Here is a 14,306-nt window from a genome sequence, read left to right as displayed (position 1 = left end):
CCAGCTGCAGCCAGGAGACTACAAACAGCTGTTTCCCTCCCTAGCTGGCCCTAGCTGTCTCCTGGCCCTGGGCTCTGGGAAAGCAGCAGGTGCTGGCACTGCTCCCAATGGGACCGGGGGTGGGGAGGCAGCAGCTATTTGTAGCCTCCCGGCTGCAGCCAGCCTCAGCTCTAGGTAGCTGCTGATAGCCACGGAGCAAGGCTTGCAGCATCCCAGCTGCCTACTGGGAGCAGCCTGGGCTCCTGGTCGGCAGCAGCTACCCAGAGCTGGGGCCGGCTGCAGCTGGGAGGCTGCAGACAGCTGCTGCCTCCTTGGCTGCAACGCGTGCCAGGCTGAGGAAAATGGCCTTGTGTGCCATGCTTGGCACGTGTGCCGGGGGTTGCCGTCCCCTGAGCTAGACCAAGACTTAAGCCCCTTGTTTAACTGGAGTCCATGGGGAGGAGAGCGGGGGCGGGGGGTGCAGAATTTGAGAGAACCTCAGAGTGAAGCTCACGTCCTGGCTGAATGCATTTGGACTCTGACACCCCTAGGATTGGTAGCTATAGACTTGCTTGTATTATTTTTTTCTGTTATCACTGTGTATTAATATATTTGCCTATTATCGAATGGAAAGGTCGTGATCGGTCTGAGGGTTTTGTGTCCCCCTGGAACAAGGCGTCTGGGTCCTATATCCAGTGCCAACAGTTGCAATCCCAGAGCCACTGCCACTTCCAGCTCTTCCTCTGCTTCCACCTGTGAGGTGTCTGTCCCGGTAGGGCTGCATACCATCAAAGCTTCCACCCAGGTCCTGATTTGGTGCTGTGAAGACTGCAGTTTGCAGGTTCCTTCTAGCATCAGCCAGGTCAGGGAGTGTCTGCGATGTGACCAGTGCCTTCTGGGGGTGTCTCTCGGGGAGAAAGCAAGAGAGACATAAGAGGAGGTAGCAAGGCTCCCAAGTATCTTCCGTCCTGAGGACTTCATTGATTCCATGCTGGAGGAAACCTCTAGGACTGTGGAAGGAGGACTGCCAAAGGCGGTTCTAGAAAAAGAAAAGGGGATGGTGGGCGCTGGAAGCTTGTGACCTCTGGCAGCAGAAAGAACTTACCATCCTCACCTGCAGTGGTTTGCCTGGAGATCATATATGGAGAGCTAGCAACACAGGAGAAGGAGCACATTCCATTGGTGGAAGAGGCCAAGTCAGGAATCCCCGAAGTGGGGAGGATTGATACCACTGCCATGAAAAGAGAGTGATGGGTTATAGTGGGTCCCGAAAGAATTGGTGGGGAATGTAGTACAGTGGATGGTAACTTGGGCAGCAGTGACCACGAGAAAAGGAAGAAAGGAGAGCAGCAGAGTATGGACCCTGGACTTCAGAAAAGCAAACTGACTCCCTCAAGGAACCAAGAGGCAGGATCCCCTGGAAGGCCAGTCTGAGGGGGAAGGGAGTCTAGGACAGCTGGTTTTATTTTAAAGGAACCTTACTGAGAGTGCAGGAGCAGCCATCATCATATACAGGAAGACTAGCAAGTATGATAGAACACCAGCTTGGCTTAGCAGAGAACTCTTCATTGAGCGTAAACACAAAAAGGAAGCTTACAAGAAGTGGAAGCTTGGACATATGACTGGGGAGGAGTATAAGAATATTGCTCAGTTATGCAGGGATGAAATCAGGAAGGTTAAAGTGCAACTGGAGTTGCAGCTAGTAAGGGATGTGAAGAGTAAGAAGGATTTCGACAAGTATGTCAGCAACAAGAGGAAGGTCAGGCAAAGTGTGGGTCCCTTAATGGGGAAAACAACCTAGTGACAAATGTTGAGGAAAAAGCTGAAGTTTTTTCATTTCCTTTTTTACCTCAGTTTTCACAGGCAAGGTCAGCTCCCAGACTACTGCACCGGAGAAAACAGTTTGGGGGGGAGGTGAGCAGCCAACAGTGGCAAAAGAACAGGTTAAGAACTATTTAGCAAAGCTGCATGTGTATAAGTCCATGGGGCCAGATGCAATGCATATGAGGATGCTGAGTGAGTTGGCCGATGTGATTGCAGTCACTGGCTGTTATCTTTGAAAACTCATGGCGATTGAGGCAGGTCCCAGACAACTGGAAAAGGGCAAATATAGTGCCCATCTTTAAGAAAGGGAAGAAGGAGGATCCAAGGAACTATATACAAAGTCAGCCTCACCTCAGAACCCCAGAAAAATTGTGGAGCAGGCCCTCAAGGAATCCATGTCTAAGCACTTGGAGGAGAAGAAAGTGATCAGGAACAGCCAGCATGGATTCACCAAGGGTAAGTCATGCCTGAGCAACCTGATTGCCTTCTGTGATGAGATGACTGGCTCTCCAGATATGGGGAAAGCAGTGGATGTGGTATACCTTGACTGTAGCAAGGCTTTTGTTATGGTCTCCCACAGCATTCTTGCAAGCAAGCTGAGGAAGTATGGGTTAGATGAATGGACTGTAAGGTGGATAGAAAGCTAGCTGGATCATTGGGCTCAATAGGTAGTGATCAATGGCTCAAGGTCCAGTTGGCAGCTGGTATCAAGTGGAGTGCCTCAGGGGTTTGTCCTGGGACTGGTTTTGTTCAGTATCTTCATTAATGATCTGGAAGATGGGATGGATAGCACCATAAGAAAGTTTGTAGATAATGCCAAACTGGGGGTGGGGTAGTAGGATACGCTGGAGGTTAGGGATAGGATTCAGAATCACCTAGACAAATTGGAGGATTGGGACAAAAGAAATCTAATGCAGTTCAACAATGACAAGTTAAAATCCTGCACTTAGGACGGAACAATCCAATGTACCACTACAGGCTTGGGACTGACTGGCTCAGCAGCAGCTCTGTAAAAAGGACCTGGGGGTTACAGTGGACTATAAGCTGGATATTAGTCAACAGCGTGTCGTTAAGTTGCCAAGAAGGCTAACAGCATACTGGGCTGCATTAGTAGGAATGTTACCAGCAGATCAAAGGTGGTAATTGTTCCCTTCTATTCAGTACTGGTGGGGCCACAATGAATTTATTGTACATTTATTCTTTATACTTCAATGTATTCTCTCTGTAAAAACATCTATTTGTAAAACATTTTTATGTTTTTTTTGAGGATTCTTCTGAGCTCTTCTACTTTTAGAAAATTAAAACTTGCTCATGTTTGTGAGTAGTTCTTATAGGATATAAGTAAATAATATTTTGTTTCAATAGGACCTTCAAGTACTAGGTACATGTTGAAAATCAAGCCATTTACATAGATGCCTAAAAGATTTTTCCACATGCTTTAGGAAGCCAGCTTAAAACGTTTTGGCCTATGTGAAGAGATGAATGGATTTGGCTAAGAGAAAAATTCTGAAACATAATTTTAACAAATACCCTTAGATTAAAAAAAAAAAATTCTGATCAGGCAAAAGGAAAATTCAGGTGTGTATTTTATCAGAAAGTCTTTGTTTGGATAAGAGTCGAAAGAAGAAGTAATAACCTTTGGAGTGCAATACTAGTCTGAAAGGTGACTACATAAAATTGACTCATTCTTATTTGATTGTAAGTGCCCAGTGGAGATCAGGGTCTGTTTGTATTAGATGTTCTCAGAAGCATTAGGATATGAGTAGATATGACAGATAGAGTTATCTTCTTAAACCTTTTTAACACCTGTGTTGCTGAGATGCAAAGAAATTTAAACCATTGGCTCAAAATCACACAGGATATCTGTGGGAGACCTGGGAACTGAAGCATGGTTTAGTTCTCAGTTGAGCTCTGATGAGAAGACCATCCTTCTGTCTATGCCTCAGTGAGCTGTTATATGCATGTAGTCAGATTTGCAACCGCTTGTGTTGGCTGCCATTAGTTGTGCAGTAGTCCACCTTTCAGCCTTATTTGCTCTATAGCAGGCTTGTCCAATATATGGCCCATGGGCCGCCATGCCATTGTATCTGGTCCGCAGAGCTACGGTGGCGGAGCACGGAGCTGCGGCGGCGGCAGCACCAGCGGAGCCATGGCAGCGGGGCAGCAGCGAGGCAGGCAGGCCTGGCCCGTGGGCCCCAGCCGGCAGCGAGGGGGAGGGGAGCTGCTTACCCTCGCGGGGCCCAGCTCATCAGTGAGCCGGGTTCTGCCACAGCTGCCCCGAGGGCTGCATGGAGCGGAGCTACCGCAGCTGCACCTGATTGGACGAGCTGGGGACAGGCTCTGCCCCTTGCCCCCAGCACGTGGCCAGGGGAGCTGCAGCATGGCCCGCGCCCTGCCCACATACGTAGTGGACGGAGGCATGGGGTAAGTTCCCGTGCGGAGCTGGGGGCAGACAGAGGCACGGGGTATGTTCCTGCGTGGAGCTGAGGGCAGATGGAGGCACGGGGTATGTTCCCGTGCGGAGCTGGGGGCGACTCAGGGCTGGGTTGGGGTTGTGTGTTTGTGTGCGTGCGTGCATGCACGTGCATGTGTGTGCGCTTCCCAGCACATCCCAATAGCTGTTTTGGCTCTGTCTGCTGCAACACACGTGTGCTTGGAAGCACACACACATGCACGTGCATGCATGCACGCACAGCCCCAACTCCCCCTGCTCCCACATTCCCACCAATCTGGTACTTTTTCTTAAATTTTCTCCAGTGGCTGGGGCACTAAGACAGCCTATAAAATCTGGGACTGTCTCAGCCAATCCAGGATATATGGTCACCCTACGTATAAATAGTCTAGCTTATTTTTGTTGAATTTTTTTTTTTTTTTTTTTTTTAATGATACGCTAATTCCTGTTGAATTTCAGAAAAGTACTTTGGGTGGGCCCAGGGACAACATACTCAGGCATTTTCAGTTCTTTCTCCTTTCTTTTTCATTTTCTCCTGTCTTTTTCATTACGTACATTCCTACTTTTTAATGCCACCGTCTCTTTTGGCTCAGATACTCAGAGTTGCCAATTCTCATGATAGTGATAGAAAAATTTTGGCTGGAGCTGAAACCAATGAGAAGCTACAGCCCTCTAACAGTTTTTAGCAAGGGAAATCACTTTTGTTGATTGCTTGCCCATTTCTCCAGCTCCTGCACAGAGGAGCTGATTGGGACTGTTCAAGAAGGAGGCATGTCAAAGGTCACATGACATCACTTCCTGATGTGATGTCACTTCCTGTGAGGTCTTTGAATATGACTCGCCGGCCCACTGCGTGATAAAAAGTTCGTGATCCAGCCCCACATTCAAAAAGGTTGGACACCCCTACTCTATAGAGATAAGAGAAAGTGAAATGGTTCTGTTCTTGTGCACTGTCAGCAGAACTGTTTGATAAATTTAAATGACTGTGCTAGTCATTTACACCTGCTTTAATCAGTGAGGGCAGGTGTTGAAGCATGTGGAGGTGAGAACCTAGATCAGTTCCTGTGTCCCTGGTCTAGCATTACAGAACCCTTTTTTATTTTTAAGCTGAATAATAGCAACAGACAATAAATGTAGCCACTTCTACAGTGTGACTTTGCATTTGTATTTCAGTTCTGAGAGCCATCTAATTTAAAACTGTTAGCTAGGAGACAAAACTAGGGGAATCGGGTATCTTATTGTTAGAGAAATCATTGAGTTTGTATGGTATATTCCCAACTGGGAACAACAGCTCTTCTTCTAAACAGTGGAAGAATTTAAAACCAGATAAATTATAACGGGACGAGATCTCAATTATAGGTCAAACTGAAGCTGAATAAAAAGACTAGGTAATACCTGAAAAAAGCAGAAAATGAGTAAGTATTACTGTGATTACTAAATAGTTGTAGGAAATTAACAGCTATCACAAAGACTTCTTCTCTCTTGCTTATATCAGCTATCATCATATGTTAGAGCAGACAGCTTTACATAAAGCCTGTTATATAGGAGCATTATAGTCAGATAAATCAGATTATACTCTCAGGTCATGCCCAAGTAGTAATAAAGAAAAAAATGCTTAGACTACTGGGGCAGAGGTCCCAGAAAATCAATCACTGCTTATTGAAATATGCCCTAATAATGAACTCGGATGAGAAACCAAACAATTTTATAAAATCACAATGTGAGGGGCACACAAGTTATAAGATAGTACACCCTAAGGTTTACCGTAAAGGGGGGTGGACAGAAAGACAGAGAAGCTCAAAGAAATTCAGGGAAACAAAATGGTACAATCTAATAAAATTCCAAGTGAATCTTTGGTTCTGAGCATCCAATTAGACACAATTTTGTCTGAAAAAGCCAGAACCATTAATTGGCCAGTGCAAGACTATTTGTAGGAGGGAGACAAAGCAAATTAATCCTATCTGTGTGTGGAATGAGAAGGCACTTGTACACGTAACAAATTGTCCTTTTTTGCGATTAAACTGCATTCATTCACAAAAGAAAAAACATGGAGGGATAAAGCCCAAACTCCAGCCCACCCCCCGCACCTCCGTGGTGGTGACAGCATGGCCTGGGGCATGGCAGCCTGCAGATCATGGCTCTGCCCCAGCAACAGACCATGCTGTCACTGCAGCAAGATGCCAGGGGGGTGCTGCGGTGCAGCTCTGCACCATGCTGCGTGCCCTGCCAGCAGGGCCAGCGCTATAGCTACCCCAAAATTGCACATAGCCACACACGTCTGTGCCAGTATCCATGGAAACCCTAGGGCCGCGCTATCACAGGGCAGCTGCTGCAGGGGTCTCCATGGAAACTGGCTCAAGCTGTCCAGGCAGGGGCTGCTGGGAAATGGAATCCATTCACAAAAGAAAAAACACGGAGAGGCAAGACCCAAACTTCCCTGCCACCCCGCTGCCTTGGTGCCACTTGTATTGATCTACCCCATGGTCCTGGTGGTCCATACACTACCTACCAGTAGTTACATGATCCCCCACTCCCCTCTGTACTCTTGAGCCTGGACCAGCAGCTGCAAATTAAGAAGAGGTTCTGCAGCTGGAGCAGCAGCAGCAAATGTTAAGTTTGCAACTGAGGACCTTGGCACCTCTTAATACTTTAATATTTCAGGATAACATTCATCTTATTTATTGTTGCCTTCCAAAAACCCATCACATGGCAGATGCTGCATGCCAGATCTGCCCCCTGAGCTACACAGCATTCTGGGTAATATTTAAGTAATAACAGAAATCTCCCACAGAAGATTTTGTAGCCTGTAGTGGGGAAGCCAAGAAGGTGGTTTTGGGAGTACGGGCCAAAACTCATCTTCTTTATTCCCTTGCAGGACTCGTAAAAGAGCAGAAATAGAAGAATAGAATGAAGAATAAAGACATTGATAGAAGATAAAAGAAGATTATAGAATATGTTATAGAATACAGATATAATAAAAATACATTAGAATATAGATAGAGTAGTATATAGACAGACTAGTATAGATACAATATCGAATAAATATAGATAGCATAGTGTAAAAAATAGACATTTTCTGCTTATTTGCAGTTATTTATTAAAAATTTATGTAAGTAAGGAAGCAATAAAGAATTTTATGTTTGTATCCTGTATTTTCTTACTGTGTTTTATATGGGGCATTTTTTTCTTTTTAAGGTAAATGCTTTTAATTTTTTTTAATTATTTATTTTTCTTAAGGTTATTTATTTTTAAGAGCTATTTATTTTTTTTAATGTGTTTTATAATGAGGTTCTTTTCTTTTTAAGGAACATAATAATCATGTCATGGGAAAAAAAATTAAAGTTGAAATAAAGATTTCAATTGATACAGTTCCTTCCGGATGTATCGTGTTTCCTTTCATAGGCGGATTGGCATGGGTGGGAGTCCATGCAGTTTGGGGGTGTGGGAGGGGATGAATGTGACTTGGCATTGGGGATCCCTGCAGCCAGCTATGCTTTGTGGGGAAGAAGAGGGGAAAGGGAAATGCATTTTGGGAGAGAGGGGATTACTGGTTTGCCAGCACCACCTCCCGTAACTGAGTACCAAAAGAGCTCAGCAGGATGGATTGGTAAGTGGCTCTCCCTGCTGTAATTTACTGTGAACTGCGCGCTGAGCTTAATTTGATTTAAAGTCCATCACCTGTAAACATTGATGCATCATTTTTATTTTAATAAACCTATTTAATTTAATGAGGATTAAGCCCTGTCAAGTATACAAGCACCCAGAGAGTGCATGCATTCTTTAGGGCAGGGGTGACTAACCTTAAGTAGCATGGGCAGCCTGTGTGGCACATGGCAGATCAGGGAAGAGAGAAGCAGCACAGTGGCAGATAGGGTAGAAAGCAGAAAACAAAGCACAGGGAAGGAAGCACGTTGGGCAGGGGAAAGGGATTGGAGTGGTAATACTACTGTGGCACTTGAGGAAGTACTATTTGGGGCACAACTGCCAAAAAGGTTGGCCTGCTTTAGAGGAAACCAGCAATCCTACCTGAGGAATATGTTACTTTTTAGTTATCTAAATGTTAGTTTAAGGAAACAGAATGAATAAAAAGCCAGTGTTACATACAAACATAAGGACAAACTTGCTGTAAAACTTCAGGCTGACCATAGGTGGCACCTAGAAGTGGATCCTAAAACTATAATACAAAGCTGAATTCTTGTTTGGATGAGGAGATGCTGAAAAGAAATAGGCTCTGGGTATTTTAAATGGTACCTTACTGCATGTTGAATTTAAGGAGAATTGTCAATGCAAACTGGAGTGTCGTGAATAGGTGACACATTAAATTGAGAATGGAACTGCAGTAAGTTACAGGAGGTTTAGATTCTGAGAGAGAGACACAATTTCAAATGGAAATTTAAGGGGTGGAGGGGGGGGTGTCAGAGTTTATTAAAAGCTTGTAATCTAAACACATGAGTGTATTGTACAGTGGAAAGTTGGATGTACTCAAGTGTATGAACATTCATTTAACTGCATAGGATACAAGCAAGAGTGGTATAGCTAATAATGGAGATTCCTTTGTGTCAAGTAGCAGACGTCTGTTTTAAAGACCACCTTATTACTTTCATTCCACTTCATTTCTGCCCTAAAATATGCTTGTATCACATTGCAACCTCTGAGCTAACCCAAATGCAATGATGCAAACCTAGTCCTGACTAGAAACTGGTTTGTGGGTTTAGCAAGCATATAGACTATGTCTGTAGAACAGAAATACCCTTTCAGGCCAAGAGATGGATTTAATTACCCTAACTTATATCTCATCTTTGCCTATTCCTGAAATATTTTTCTGCTATGTAGATTACTTTGTCTGTTTGTAAGAGAAGCATTTGGCTGGGACTTTCAAAGGAGACAGATATATTCTATTGAAATTTTAATTGGATATAGATGTCTAAATTCCTGTGTCCTGAATTTCACCCTTAACGTAAAATGAAGATGCAAGATGTCAAGTTACAATGTCCTGTTCAACTACAGAGTAATGATGAAACCCTGAGATTCATTTTCTTTGCAAAATAGAGAACATTTGCAAAGTTGTCAAAGTAATTTCTTTATTATTTTAATTCCATAAAAAGTCAGTTATAATTAATTCTGTTTTAGGTGGGAAATTTTATATCAGAGATATTGGAAAGTACCTGTGTTTAAGGTCAGAAATATCTTAACTTCATGATTCGTATTTGTTTGAAACAGCTTTATTCTGCACTCAGTTCCTGTCTGTTCAAGGGAAGTAGCTCTCAAGTTGTTGCTGCCTTTTCCTGTTGTTTAATTAGATAAATGTTACAACTTTCATAGGAAGATTTTATCTAGGTTTATTTCCTGACTTGAATTTGGGACTGCAAAGTCTGACTACAAGAGCTTATTGCGTTAATGATTTCATTACATTACAGGAGTTGAAAAATATGGGCATATTTTCACATTTAATTAACATGATCGACCAGATGGAAAGTGAGCTTCATGGCAGATAAGCTGAGCAAGGATGTTTTGCCCATGGTGTTTTAAGTCTTGTTTTAAAATTCCTTCATTATCTAACCCAGTTCTTGCACCTACAGATTTGCTTGGCTTGAGCTATTAAATAGAACAGAAGAAAACTGCTTCAGAAACATGGTGTAATTGTTGCTTTAGCACGATGAGAAGGCTCGATAATGTTGTTAAATGGTATGCATCAGATGCTCAGAAATAAACAGTGGTCAATTAAAACATTCATCATCTGGGTTATCGAGAAGCTGTAGTAGTACAGTTACTTGAACTAAAAATTCATTAACCTTATCTTCAGTGAGCTCGATCATCTACATTATAAATGATAAATGTTTCTATTTGCAGGAAGTTCTATACTCAGCCAGCTTTCTTTTTAATATTGTCTAATGGATAAATACGTCAATAACAGAACTTTGAACAGCATAATCACTGAAGAAGAGGAACATTGCTTTTCAGTGTGTACATAAATTATGATTTCCTTTTTATTGTCATTAAAAATATATATATAAAATACTGATTTTCTTTATTGCCTTCCAAAGGAAGATACCGCGTGATTAAAGGCATAATTTCTCCAGTCAGTGACAACTATAGAAAGAAAGGTTTAGCTTCTGCAAAGCACCGGATAGCAATGGCTCAGCTCGCAGTGGAGACATCAGACTGGCTTAGAGTGGATCCATGGGAAAGTGAGCAGGAGACATGGACAGAGACAGTAAAAGTGCTGAGGTAATTATGCAGGTTTTGTTTGTTTAATGGAGTTGCCAGAGGCTGCAGCAGCTCACCAGCAGCAGCACCTGTTGTACCTGAACTTGAACAGAAATAATGCCAAAGAGCTGGTGAGCAGTTTGGTATAAGATAATGTACAAGTTGGGTAGACCCTTCAGACAGTCCTCTCTGAACTGAATCTTTTCTGCTGTGTCCCTTCCCATTCTTTTTGTTGATTAAGATCTTTTTTTATCTCAGGTCCTTAAAAAAGATTTTTTATTTCATTTAGTATGGATTTGCTGGACAATCTCAACAGAAACATGCTGCAGTAGCATTCCAGATGCATTTTACATTGCTATTCTGGGTTGGCCTAATGCTTGAGAGCAACATCAAGACTCATTTCATCTGAAGTAGAAGGGCTTTCCATCTTTGCTTCAGGAGTGTTTCCATCTTGGCCATAAATAAAGAAGTGTAGTCCTCACTGCATAGATTTACAAAGTACTGCTACTTGGATGCAGCCTCTCTAATGAAGAATCCTACTGTGCTCTTATTCCTGTGGAACCTTTTATGAAGCAGAGCAATCCAAACACTCCCACACATCTTAAAGTATCCAAAGTTGGAGGGCTTTGGCATGTATCTTCCTCCATATTTTATCTCTTTGTATAGGCCTTGCTTTTGTTGCCTATTGAAGTTGTTCTGGTTTCACTTTTTTTATTTTATCCACCTCCAAGAGGTAGACACCCTCTCAAGTGAAGATTACCTTATAATTCTACTTCTCTGAAGATTGGTTTCTGGCAAGATTTTCTCTCTCACGCACCTATCTGTCTACCTGTCTCTCTCCTTGGTCTTTGAAAGGGATCTTTCTTGAGGTGGTGTTTTATACTTATTTTCATTGTTCTCTTTAAGCCATCAACTCTCTACTTTGTTCTTGTGATTGGCTGATATTTTCTTTTCGCCTGATCAAAGATTACTTGGAAGGTTCCAAGTGAAACAGATAAGGTATGTATGTGCTTGAGAAAAACAGAGATGGAATTATATGAGCCCACCAGTAATGAAGTGATATGCCCTATCTGCTGATCTTGGGGAGTTGTGTGCGCTAAGAACAAGTAGCAAGAACTAACCAGAGTGATGAGTTGAGAGAAACAAAACTACTATGTAAGTAAGTACAAGGAGCAATGGTCTCAAGCTGCAGCAAGAGCAGTTTAGGTTACATATTACCCTCTCACTAGGAGGGTAGTAAAGCATGGGAACAGGTTATCCAGAGAAGTTGCAGAATCTCCATCCTTGGAGGTTTCTAAGACCCAGCTACACACAGCCTTGGCTGGAATGGTCTATCTTTAAGGGGTGGTCCTGCTTTGAGAAGAGAGTTATACTAAATGACTTCCTGAGGTCCCTTCCAACCTTAGTGTTCTATGATCCTATGATTCTATAATTCCTTATGCAACTTGATAATAGTTCCATCTCCTTGGCATATTGGAAACATCTCTGGACTGTTTATCTGCATTCAATTCAGTGATGGCAGGAGGAAGACAAGCCAACCTTAAATCTAGAAATGTCTTTTTAAAGAGGACTTTTAATAGTGCACAGAAGCTGCTCAGGGAACAAATTTGCTGCCACAGTCTCTTCATTTTCACATGCAGAGATGTGGGCCAACACCCTTTATGCATATGGGCCTGATTAAAAAATTGGAGATCCAAATTGAGGTTAGCTGAAAACTAGAATGCTTCGCCTTTCAGCACGTAGGTTCTCCATGACACTGGCATGCACTTGTCTGCATGAAGTTAAGAATCTTTAGAGATTTATGTATCCCCCTAACATCAAATACTAGGGCTTGCATAGTCATATAACTGGAGCATTTATTCTGAATGGCCTGCCAAGTCTATACATTAGTCCCATGTTTCCAAAAGCAAAACAGTAATTTTATTTGCCTCAGTTCTGTGTTGTCTGACTTGAAAACACTATTGGAGGTTTTTTGGGTTTTTAAAAAAAAATTTAGGTGAGTTCCCACCCCTCAAATTAGGCAGAGATTGAGATACCCAGAATCTCGTCGTTCTTGAAAACTAAAATATTTAGGTTCTATGTGTAAGTTTGAGAAATTAAGTAATATTAGGCATTGAAAGTTTGAGTGTTGTGCTGATAATGTCCTCCCTCCCACACACATCCTTACTAATAAATACATTCTAGTAGATGCTGTCATAGCACAGTTTTGCCTTTTGTTCTTTTATTGTTTGAGAGCAAAGAAATTGTAGAATGAATACACTGACAGCCACATCTTAGGTAGGATCAGTTTTAGCCTGTATTTTGATGGGAGTGCTCCAAGGAAAACAAATGTTAGGGAATGAGATCTTTCTCCCTTTGACTGGAGCCAGTAATCTGACCTGTTATACGTTGTTCAAACACATTATTGCTCCTACGCATTGCCCAAAACCTCCTCTTGTTTCCAAGCCTTTAAAATAGGACAAACTTCACAGCTATTATTTTACAAAGCAAACCTGTGGTATCCACAGATATTTTGGTTACAAAGAAACAAGTACAGATTTTTAATCCTTCCATTCTTTGGCTTAAACTTTCAACATCTGAGTTTCTCTGTTCTCCTGCATCCTTCCTCATATGCAGCAGAATAATAAATACAGTGAAAAGCTAAAGGACTGGGAAATGCCTTGCACTTCCCTCCTTCAGCCAAGTCCTGTAGGGAGCTCTCTGCCCTATCTTTACAAAACTGTTATTTTATCTTGCTCCCATTCCAATATGGGGAATTACGTTGTTGGTCCGACAGTGTCAGCTGAGTGAGGTATTATTCAAATCTAGTGCCAAACTAGATTGTGTTATTCCTTAAGCAACTGGCTTTTTCCTCCAGAAAATCAGCTGGATTTGGTGAAGGGATTATAAAGGATTTGGTCTTGCAAACTTTCTGTATGCACAGTTTTCACTGAAGTCCATGCTGTTCATTAGATTGGGCTTTTAGTTTTTAAGGCACATTGCGATCTTTCAGAATAAAAGGCACTGTATAAATGTAAAGGATGCATGTATGTATTGTCTCCATATGCTGCAAACGGGCTCTGTGCATTTCTACCAGGACAGTGCCCCTCCAAGCTACCTCTAGATGGAATTATGGAGAAATTTCACCAGTTATTCAGGTGGAGACATCACTTTTTCTTCAAGGCAAAATGTGCTCATTTTGGTTTCCTTTTACCCATCTCAAAATTTATAGAGCGCTAATAAGTAAACATTTATTGTGCCAGTATCTCAAACTTTATAAGTAAATCTTTGTTAAATGCTAAAATGTAAGCCTGTTAATAAAATGAAAAAGTGAAAAAGGCATAAAATCAAGAATGACGGTAACACACTTCATCTCAAAGCAGTCACTTAGCTTTCCCCTCCTTAGCTGAACTGAGCAACAATAATTGATTACATACTTTATGTTAAATCCTGTCCTTTGCACATAGAGGTGGTGTTTCAAGGAATGCTATGTCTAAATATTTTATTAATATTTTAAATACCACAGTCTTTTTTTAATTAAGACATAATGAGTACCTATACACATGCCTGACACCTGCTCTGATGTGTTCTAATTAAATCTAATCAGTACACTCCAGCAGCTTTGGCATCACGTGTGTTCAGCAGCCCCCACCACCATTTGAAGTATGGGACACTGAATACAGAAGATGCTGAGGGTGCTTTAATTAGAGCAGCTCTTGGGAACCACTTTAATTAAAGTGCTCTTCCCCACCCCAGAGCACACACAAACATGCCCAATAATAATAAAGCTGCATCAGTTTACATATGACCTATACTATTATCCTGTTGCATTTTGTATTATTATCCTTATCACTAAATGAAAAAG

At 42.2% G+C, this 14,306-nt stretch overlaps 1 protein-coding gene across 1 annotated transcript in view; it reads left to right on the top strand.

Moving 5' to 3' along the window:
- Positions 1-14,306, top strand: part of NMNAT3 (nicotinamide nucleotide adenylyltransferase 3) — a 53,314-nt gene that overhangs the window by 21,509 nt on the left and 17,499 nt on the right. The window contains exon 3 of the mRNA XM_006038987.3: positions 10,300-10,483. Within this exon, the coding sequence (XP_006039049.1) occupies positions 10,300-10,483 (184 nt within the window). The remainder of the gene's footprint in view (positions 1-10,299; positions 10,484-14,306) is intronic.

This window comes from Alligator sinensis, unplaced genomic scaffold, assembly GCF_000455745.1.
Source record: "Alligator sinensis unplaced genomic scaffold, ASM45574v1 scaffold1808_1, whole genome shotgun sequence".
Taxonomy (NCBI): Eukaryota; Metazoa; Chordata; order Crocodylia; family Alligatoridae; genus Alligator; species Alligator sinensis.
The sequence above is the reverse complement of the archived record's forward strand: the minus strand, read 5'-3'. Positions and strand labels throughout refer to the sequence as shown.